Genomic DNA, 11,104 nt, shown 5'->3' with positions numbered 1-11,104 from the left:
TGTCTGTGTGTGTGGCCTTCACTGCCCCAGCAATGCCACGCAAAAAACCCTGTCTGTGTGTGTGGCCTTCACTGCCCCAGCAATGCCACGCAAAAAACCCTGTCTGTGTGTGTGTGGCCTTCACTGCCCCAGCAATGCCACGCAAAAAACCCTGTCTGTGTGTGTGGCCTTCACTGCCCCAGCAATGCCACGCAAAAAACCCTGTCTGTGTGTGTGGCCTTCACTGCCCCAGCAATGCCACGCAAAAAACCCTGTCTGTGTGTGTGTGTGGCCTTCACTGCCCCAGCAATGCCACGCAAAAAACCCTGTCTGTGTGTGTGTGTGGCCTTCACTGCCCCAGCAATGCCACGCAAAAAACCCTGTCTGTGTGTGTGTGTGGCCTTCACTGCCCCAGCAATGCCACGCAAAAAACCTGTCTGTGTGTGTGTGTGGCCTTCACTGCCCCAGCAATGCCACGCAAAAAACCTGTCTGTGTGTGTGTGTGGCCTTCACTGCCCCAGCAATGCCACGCAAAAAACCTGTCTGTGTGTGTGTGGCCTTCACTGCCCCAGCAATGCCACGCAAAAACCCCACACAAGAGCTGCTTTCCCCCCTGCCACTCGGTGAGTGTTGCAGTGAGTCACCATTTCCAATTTTCTTGCTTCCATTTCTTTCCACTTCCCAGCAGTGACTCTGACACACACACACACACACACACACACACACACACACACACACACACACACACACACACACACACACACACACACACACACACACACACACACACACACACACACAGTGACTCTGACCTATTTCATGTTCTGTTGGATGATTGCTGCTTTATGATGCTTCTGTTTGAACCAAAGCAAGTCAGCTGGCCTCTCTGTGAACATGGAGCAGAAAAGTGGTGTTTTCTAGGTCAGCCTGGCCTGATCTCAGGCTGTTACAATGTTACAATCTAGCCTCTATACAAATGATATTTGATGAGGCTTTCATGTTTGAACAGAGCCAGTGCACAAAGCGTTGTCTCGTCCAGCTGAGACATGTCGTCTCGTCCAGCTCAGACATGTTGTCTCGTCCAGCTGAGACATGTTGTCTCACAGTTATTGACATCTTGACAACTCAGATGATTTAACTTCTTAGATTTTAGGATTGACCCTGACACAGGATTTCATTGCTTTTTGTTTCCCCCCTCCATTGATTTTAATTGATCACGTCTCGTCCTGTTATTGATTCTTATACATGTACGTCTTGTACTGTATTATTGATTCTCATTGATCATGTCTCATGCTATTTGATTCTTATTGATCACGACTCATCCTGTGTTATTGACTCTTGTACATGTACCTCTTGTACTGTGTTATTGATTCTTATACATGTACGTCTTGTACTGTGTTTGCTCAGCTTTCACTGGACTAGGCTTTGGAAGTTGCTGCTCCGCCGTTTTGCTCTGGACTACATATTTCAGGCAGCAGATTATAACAATCAAATGGTCAACCCTGACACATGGCTGTTATCTACCCGCAGTCCTGCTTTGACTCACATTTTCATGTCAAACGGTGTTATTGGTTGAAGGAAGGAACACTCCCAAAAACCACAAATCAATGCAAATACAGTTTGTGGATTTTACGTTTAAACTTCCTGATTTTCCAACTCAATCTTGCTGCTTAAGAAACCCTTGCTGCAGAGTGATGAAGTGGTGCTTATTACCTCAAGCTCTACTGTATATTAAAAAAATTGATTTATCTTCCTGTTGTTATTTTTTGTTCCTGCTTAACTCGAATGTTTTATGGTCACTCATGATTCAGTAGGTCACAGGTTGGCTTGGTTCCAGCCTTAAAACTCCTTATATATGGATTTATGGAAATGTCTATGGAGAAAATGAATGAAAGGAACTTCTGGGGCAAATGACGTGATGAAAAGTGACACGTGCCTGTTAAGCTCTATACCTGCCGTCTATATGTGTATCTGTTAGGGATGTCAATGGTTAACCATTAATCGATTAACCGTCGCTAACGTCGTTGTTCGGTTATTGCTGTCGGTCTATCAGTTAATATTAATTTTTTTTTTTTTTTTTTTTTTTTTTTTTGTCTATTTACTCAATGAGCTCATGCCCAAACAAGGCGTGTCTATTTAGATGCTGAAATGTTAATGCTTTTTGTGTTAGAAATTCTAACACAAAAAGAATTTGTGTTGAAATGTTGATGCTTTTTGTTAATGCTTGTTAATGCTTTTTGTGTTAGAAATTCTAACACAAAAAGCATTAACATTTCAGCATCTAAATAGACACGCCTTATTTGGGCATGAGCTCATTGAGTACGTAAATAGACAATTTTTTTTTTTTTTTTTTTTTTTTTTTTTATATTAAAAAATTATGAATTAACCGATAGGTTAATCGATTATTAGCGTCGGTTAATCGAAAGTGAAATTAACCGAAAATTGACATCCCTAGTATCTGTACGTCTACATGACCACACCTTCTCTAATCTGCTGTGCTGTGTCCCCTCTTACAGAGGCCAGGAGCAGCATATCCGTTATGAGCACATCTACCTCCCAGAGCCCAACAGCCAATCAGAGCTGGAGTACGCCGACATCAAGCGCCCTCGTCTGGAGATGGGAGGGCCCGAGTCTCTGATGAGGCACTCAGCGCACCGTCCACCACTACCTCTGGGAGGCGGCGACGATATGTCAAAGGTCAGTGCTGATGTTAGCTGACCACTGGACTGACGATATGTCAAAGGTCAGTGCTGATGTTAGCTGACCACTGGACTGACGATATGTCAAAGGTCAGTGCTGATGTTAGCTGACCACTGGACTGACGATATGTCAAAGGTCAGTGCTGATGTTAGCTGACCACTGGACTGACGATATGTCAAAGGTCAGTGCTGATGTTAGCTGACCACTGGACTCTCATTCCGGTGCTACAGAGTTAAAAGCATAACAAGCAGACAATACAACTGACACTAGTTAAAAAGTGAGCAGGAGAAAGCCTTCCTAAATGAAAAGGTTATATATGTAAGGTAATGGGGAGTGTACATTGACTTGTATGTAGATTAACCAATGGAAAGCTCAAGGACACCTGCACACACACACACACACACACACACACACACACACACACACACACACACACACACACACACACACACACACACACACACACACACACACACACACACACACACACACACATGAATATGAGATCACAGCTTCTCTCAGCAGGACTGTACACAGGAGCAGTGCTAGGCTAGCTGCTAGCTGGCTATATTTGAGTCTTTTGTTTGCCTGTGTCTTCATACAGTTGTAAGGGGGGAAAACAACACTTTCAACGCTTTCAGTTTCACTCATAATTTTTTCCTATTGTGCTCGCTGCTGCTGCCAGCTGTTTGTCCGTCTGGTCATGTTCTGACCAGAGTTGATGTGATGCAGTTGGTCTGTTGACTCAAGCATTCAGAGGAGCAGATCGATGGCCCAAGACACAACACTGGCTGCACATTAAATAGACATCTTTATTGTCCACACATTTTAATTGAGCAAATCACAGCACCGCCATTTATTTGGCTTTGTTATCCACTCTTGATTTGTAAATCATTCACACTATAAAGCAAGGAATGTCTGTCTGTCTGTCTGTCTGTCTGTCTGTCTGTCTGTCCTTGGCATATCTCGAGAACCGTTTGTCCGATCTACTTCACACTTGGCGGGTGTATTGCTGGGGACCCAGGGACGTGCAGTGTCTGATTTGGTGCAGTTTGGACACGTTCAATATTAACAAACAAGTGAACAGCGCTCTGTGCAGCAGCGGGACAAACAGCCACAGGCGTCTAAATCTGAGTCTATAGGTTAGACGATGTCTCGTCATAGCTGGGGGGGTAGCTGGCTGGGGGCGTGGTCAGGGTGGGGTAAATCCCCTCCCCATTCTCCCTATTCAGCATAGTTAGCATTTAGTCATTTTTAGCATTTAGCATTTTGTCTATGTACCTGCTCTAGAATCCCCAATCCTGTAGTGTAGAGCCACAGCACCGTCCTTTGGTGAGTCAGCCCATTGAGATATATGGGGGGTTTTTTACCCCACTTGTGCGCCAGCTGTATTGTGTGTTGTGGGCGTTCCCACACAGAGCGACTGTCTCTAAGCTGGATTTGAGACATGTTCTCCAAGTGTCTGGGGAAAGAGAGGCCAGAGGAGTGTTGAAGGTGATGACAGCAAGGACACAGAGCTCCACCTGTGCACTGCTCTGCAGCATGCTGTTAGGCTTCACAGGGTATTATTAGACAGACTGCACCTCGAGTGGAGGAGGGGGATTCTGCTCCAGCAGCAGCAGTGAGACAGACTGCACCTCGAGTGGAGGAGGGGGATTCTGCTCCAGCAGCAGCAGTGAGACAGACTGCACCTCGAGTGGAGGAGGGGGATTCTGCTCCACCAGCAGCAGTGAGACAGACTGAGGCAGTTGTGAAACAGCAATTAATAAATAATAGAGCTGACCTAGATTTGAAAAGAGTGAGGATGAAAGCGTACGAGCTGCAGATCCAAACAGCTTGCTGTCCTCTCCTCTCCTCTCCAGCGTACTGATGCTTGATGGGAGAGATGTTCCTGACGTTACACAGAGCACTTCAACCTGCCAGGAGGCAGACAGCCAAGGAATGCTAAATAGATACACCAATCACAGAGGAGGGTACACACTACACAGGGGAAAAAACATGGACCAATCACAGAGGAGGGTACACAGGGGAAAAAACATGGAGTCTTAAGCACCAATCACAGAGGAGGGTACACAGGGAAAAAACATGGAGTCTTAAGCACCAATCACAGAGGAGGGTACACAGGGAAAAAACATGGAGTCTTAAGCACCAATCACAGAGGAGGGTACACAGGGAAAAAAACATGGAGTCTTAAGCACCAATCACAGAGGAGGGTACACAGGGAAAAAACATGGAGTCTTAAGTTAGCAGGGAAATATTCAGGAATGCCAGTAATTCCCCTCGGAGCAGCGAGGGCTGTAAAGCCATTATATAAGTCATGTCAGACGCAATCACTGTATGGAAAGAGTGAGCTCAATGAGAATGGAGAGAGAGAGAGAGAGAGGGAGGGAGAGGGAGAGAGGGAGAGGGGGAGATAGGACTGAAAAGCAAGGAAGCTATGAAGAAGGAAAAGACATCACCCACGTCACAGGGTTAGCATTTTGCATTGGGGGCAGTTCTATAGACCAAATCACCGTGACGTCACCATAGCCCTTTTCCCACATGCGCTTTGTACCGCAAAATGACCGGTATGTGGTCTAATGCCTGCATGTGAGAAAGGCACCGTGCCGGTATAAGCGCGACCCCGTCGTCGCGGAGATTTCACCACTTTCTAGCCTGTCAGAAGAGCGGTATGCGTTTTAGCGGATACTAGTGAGAAACGGGTGCAGTCATTTTCCGCGACACTCTCAATGGCGAGGTGTACACACGTTGCTTAATGTTCCAGCGGGCATAATCTAATCATTCGCGCACATTAAAGCAAACTGGCGAAATGATCTTGTGATAATAAGAGCAGTAGCCTATGTCAGCTTCATGTGTGGGTGTGCTGTGCTGATTTCCCCCTCTCCTCTCTGCTCGCTCTCTGGCCACAGTCCGACTCCTCCTTAAGTCACAGCCCGACAGGGACTAAGCAAATGCACGAAGCGAAAGTGGAAGTATTTTGCTTACGTTGCCGACAGCCAAGGCAAGCCCGGACACATCAAATGAAGCCAGTCTGTAAAAAGTGCTTCAACGCGATGCAGGTGAACGGATAAACAAGCAAACTTATTTCACCATTCGGAGTTTTGCCGACACGTCACTCCCCACCCGCTCTGCAGTGCCGCCCCCCCCCCCCCCCCCACATACAGGCAATTTCGCTGATAGATTCCCACATGCCAGAGGAGAAGTGTGAAGGGAAATGTCCGATATTGACTTACAGGTAATTTTCCGGTACGCATGTGGGAAAACGGCTCATGTAAACAACATTACTTCCGGGTACCACTTCGGGGAGGCGGCAGGTTTAAATTTGCGTGTTGTCAAATAAATGCTGTCAAAACCTCTCGTTGTTTTCGGCCAACTACTTTCAATTTAAATGTTCAAACGGTTGGTAAACATGCTTGTCCGACGTATCTAGCCTTTCTTCTGTGTTTGTTTTATGTAGTGTTAGCTAGCTAATAACGTTTGTTTACAACTGTCAAACTTATGATGTGTGGACCCCAGGGGTAACCGGAAGTAAATGTAAACATCCCCGCTGATTTGGTCTATTGAAATCAATGGTGCGGACACAGGGTAAGTCCCACTGTAAAGTTTCAAACCATCGTGTCTGTGCTGTTTCACCTTTTGATTGAAAAATGCTTCCACCAGATGAAAGAAAACACATGACATAATAATGTGGTAATGTCATGTATCATGATGGGGTTAGCTCATCTAGCTATCTGGGCCTGAGTTGAGCTTTATGCAGCAGCTTTATGCAGCGTCATGTGTTTTCCTGAGGGGAAATGGCACAGATATGATGATTTGTAGTGGGACTTTCCATGCCCCGCCCCATTCACTTCAATAGAACTGGCTGCAATGCAAAATTCAAACTCTGTAACGTGAGTGATGTCTCTTCCTTCTTTATAGGATCCTTGCTGAAAAGGAGGCAAAGGTCAAGTACAGAGAGAGGCACAGATACAGGGGGAAAGGAAGGGGAGGAGCCATGAGACTAACAGTGCTGTCATGAGTCAGGATGCACTCATCAGTTTGAACAGTCAGTAGCCTGCAGACACTGACTGTAACAAAGCTACAGCCCAGATTCACCCTACTGTGTCTTATGGCCTATCGCTTAGTCACACAGTGTGAGACCTCCTCACAGTGTGAGACCTCCTCACAGTGTGAGACCTCCTCACAGTAGCAGTGTGAGACCTCCTCACAGTAGCCTACAATAGTCACACAGGGCAGTGTGAGACCTCACAGTAGCAGTGTGAGACCACCTCACAGTAGCAGTGTGATACCTCCTCACAGTTGCAATGTGAGACCTCCTCACATTAGCAGTGTGAGACCTCACAGTTGCAGTGTGATACCTCCTCACAGTAACACAGGGCAGTGTGAGACCTCCTCACAGTGTGAGACCTCCTCACAGTGTGAGACCTCTTCACAGTTGCAGTGTGAGACCTCCTCACAGTAGCAGTGTGAGACCTCACAGTTGCAATGTGAGACCTCACAGTAACACAGGACAGTGTGATACCTCCTCACAGTAACACAGGGCAGTGTGAGACCTCCTCACAGTTGCAGTGTGAGACCTCCTCAGTCACAGTGTGCGACCTCCTCACAGTAGCAGTGTGAGACCTCCACAGTCACAGTGTGAGACCTCCTCACAGTAGCAGTGTGAGACCTCCTCACAGTAGCAGTGTGAGACCTCCTCACAGTAGCAGTGTGACACCTCCTCACAGTAGCAGTGTGAGACCTCCTCACAGTAGCAGTGTGAGACCTCCTCACAGTAGCCTACAATAGTCACACAGGACAGTGTGAGACCTCCTCACAGTAGCCTACAATAGTCACACAGGGCAGTGTGAGACCTCACAGTAGCAGTGTGAGACCACCTCACAGTAGCAGTGTGATACCTCCTCACAGTTGCAATGTGAGACCTCCTCACATTAGCAGTGTGAGACTTCCTCACAGTAGCAGTGTGAGACCTCACAGTTGCAGTGTGATACCTCCTCACAGTAACACAGGGCAGTGTGAGACCTCTTCACAGTTGCAGTGTGAGACCTCCTCACAGTAGCAGTGTGAGACCTCACAGTTGCAATGTGAGACCTCACAGTTGCAATGTGAGACCTCACAGTAACACAGGACAGTGTGATACCTCCTCACAGTAACACAGGGCAGTGTGAGACCTCCTCACAGTTGCAGTGTGAGACCTCACAGTTGCAGTGTGAGACCTCCTCACAGTTGCAGTGTGAGACCTCACAGTTGCAGTGTGAGACCTCCTCAGTCACAGTGTGCGACCTCCTCACAGTAGCAGTGTGAGACCTCCACAGTCACAGTGTGAGACCTCCTCACAGTAGCAGTGTGAGACCTCCTCACAGTAGCAGTGTGAGACCTCCTCACAGTAGCAGTGTGACACCTCCTCACAGTAGCAGTGTGAGACCTCCTCACAGTAGCAGTGTGAGACCTCACAGTAGCAGTGTGAGACCTCCTCACAGTAGCAGTGTGAGACCTCCTCACAGTAGCTGTGTGAGACCTCCTCACAGTAGCAGTGTGAGACCTCCTCACAGTAGCAGTGTGAGACCTCCTCACAGTAGCAGTGTGAGACCTCCTCACAGTAGCAGTGTGAGACCTCCTCACAGTAGCAGTGTGAGACCTCCTCACAGTAGCAGTGTGAGACCTCCTCACAGTAGCAGTGTGAGACCTCCTCACAGTAGCAGTGTGAGACCTCCTCACAGTAACACAGTAGCAGTGTGAGACCTCCTCACAGTAGCAGTGTGAGACCTCCTCACAGTAGCAGTGTGAGACCTCCTCACAGTAACACAGTAGCAGTGTGAGACCTCCTCACAGTAGCAGTGTGAGACCTCCTCACAGTAGCAGTGTGAGACCTCCTCACAGTAGCAGTGTGAGACCTCCTCACAGTAGCAGTGTGAGACCTCCTCACAGTAGCAGTGTGAGACCTCCTCACAGTAGCAGTGTGAGACCTCCTCACAGTAACACAGTAGCAGTGTGAGACCTCCTCACAGTAGCAGTGTGAGACCTCCTCACAGTAGCAGTGTGAGACCTCCTCACAGTAACACAGTAGCAGTGTGAGACCTCCTCACAGTAGCAGTGTGAGACCTCCTCACAGTAGCCTACAATGAGTGGCCTTGTTTTCCCTCCTGATAGAGGCCTGGATTAGATGGGCAGGAGGCAGTCTGCTGTCTGAGCCCTGCTTGCAGAGAGAATAGGGACTCTGTGTGTGTGTGTCTGTGTGTGTGTGTGTGTGTGTGTGTGTGTGTCTGTGTGTCTCTGTGTCTGTGTGTGTGTGTGTGTGTGTGTGTCTGTGTGTGTGTGTGTGTCTCTGTGTGTGTGTGTGTGTGTGTGTGTGTGTCTGTGTGTGTGTGTGTGTCTGTGTGTGTGTGTGTGTGTGTCTCTGTGTGTGTGTGTGTGTGTGTGTGTGTGTGTGTGTGTGTGTGTGTCTCTGTGTGTGTGTGTCTGTGTGTGTCTTAGAGCTGGAGGCTTTGGTGAGGGGGAGGGACCGGGCACGGAAGGTCATTCTTCACACCTCTTAGTTGTGACCTCGCAAAATGTCCATGCGTGCCGTGCTCGCTCTCTCCACACGGCTCAATGTGCTCACTCCACACGGCTCAATGTGCTCGCTCCACATGGCTCAATGTGCTCACTCCACACGGCTCAATGTGCTCGCTCCACATGGCTCAATGTGCTCACTCCACATGGCTCAATGTGCTCACTCCACATGGCTCAATGTGCTCACTCCACACGGCTCAATGTGCTCGCCCCACACGGCTCAATGTGCTCACTCCACACGGCTCAATGTGCTCACTCCACATGGCTCAATGTGCTCGCTCCACATGGCTCAATGTGCTCACTCCACATGGCTCAATGTGCTCACTCCACATGGCTCAATGTGCTCACTCCACATGGCTCAATGTGCTCACTCCACATGGCTCAATGTGCTCACTCCACATGGCTCAATGTGCTCACTCCACACGGCTCAATGTGCTCGCCCCACATGGCTCAATGTGCTCACTCCACACGGCTCAATGTGCTCACTCCACATGGCTCAATGTGCTCGCCCCACACGGCTCAATGTGCTCGCCCCACACGGCTCAATGTGCTCGCCCCACATGGCTCAATGTGCTCACTCCACACGGCTCAATGTGCTCGCCCCACATGGCTCAATGTGCTCGCCCCACACGGCTCAATGTGCTCACTCCACATGGCTCAATGTGCTCGCCCCACACGGCTCAATGTGCTCGCCCCACACGGCTCAATGTGCTCGCCCCACATGGCTCAATGTGCTCACTCCACACGGCTCAATGTGCTCACTCCACATGGCTCAATGTGCTGGCGGCGCGGTCGGGATATTTATGCTGTTCGGCGCGGCGCGAAGCTGACGAGAATATATTTGTGAGCGGTGTTGGTCTCTGCATGCCAAAGCTGCAGCAGCCTTCCAGGTCTAACCCTAACCCTAACCCTTCCAGGTTGGGTGTCAGTTGCGTGTCTCCCCTTTGCTATCAGGACTCCTCCCACTTCTCACCCCCCCCCCCGCCCTGTCGCTCGGCTCGCCCGGCATACGAAGGTTACGTTCTATATTTCCAGTCATAACACTGGCAGCTGTGTCTCTGGACAGACGAGCCTGTTGGCACTGTGTGTGCGTGCGTGTGTTCCTGCGTGCATGTCTGTGTGTGTGTGTGTGTGTGCGCGCGTGTGTGTGTGTGTGTGCGTGTGTTCCTGCGTGCATGTCTGTGTGTGTGTGTGCAGGCTGCTCAGGGATCAGGGACAAACCCAGCCAGTAGTCATCACACACACTGGCATGGACAGGACTGGATCCACATCCCTGAGGACTTGGCCAGAAGATGGCACTCTATTCTGTTGTGTTATTATTGGCGTTTATGCTTATTTTGAACCATCTTATTTATTTTGAACCACCTTATTTATCAGCAGAGATAAAAAAAAAGACAAGTCAACACAATTAAAAACACAAATTGAGTGTTGCCGCTGTGTAACATTAATTTGCGTTAACTGAAATTCCCATACAAAAATCCCATTGACTTTTACACGTAACAACCAGGAAGTGCAGGGACTTCTGGGTAAGCCTACAAAAATACGTCATGGCTATTTTTATATAATGTTACATTGTGCCTTTTACATGTATTTTCCCTGCTCATAAAATGTTCTTTAAATCTCAGCCTTATTTTGACCATAGATTCATATTGCAAGTTGTTATATATAAGTGTTATAGAGAGCCGCAGGGATGACGTATTTTTGTAGTCAGAACGCGGAAGTCCCGGACTTCCTGGTTCTTCACTGTTTCTGTCTATGGGATTTTTTTTTTTTTTATGTTTTTTTCCCCCGATTTTTTATCCCATTTTTATCCCCCGTTTAGTTCTCATTTGAATTACTCAATCCTGGTTGCTACTCCATCCTCTGCCGATCT

At 48.3% G+C, this 11,104-nt stretch overlaps 1 protein-coding gene across 1 annotated transcript in view; it reads left to right on the top strand.

Annotated features, from left to right (window-relative positions):
• Window positions 1–11,104, top strand: part of LOC310784505 (nuclear receptor corepressor 2-like) — a gene marked incomplete at its 3' end in the record, with an annotated part of 106,766 nt that overhangs the window by 51,918 nt on the left and 43,744 nt on the right. The window contains exon 4 of the mRNA XM_083645489.1: window positions 2,496–2,676. Within this exon, the coding sequence (XP_083501615.1) occupies window positions 2,496–2,676 (181 nt within the window). The remainder of the gene's footprint in view (window positions 1–2,495; window positions 2,677–11,104) is intronic.

The sequence above is a fragment of the Poromitra crassiceps genome (assembly GCF_964638095.1).
Source record: "Poromitra crassiceps genome assembly, chromosome: 10".
Lineage (NCBI taxonomy): Eukaryota > Metazoa > Chordata > Actinopteri > Beryciformes > Melamphaidae > Poromitra > Poromitra crassiceps.
This window is presented reverse-complemented; position numbering and strand designations above follow the sequence as displayed.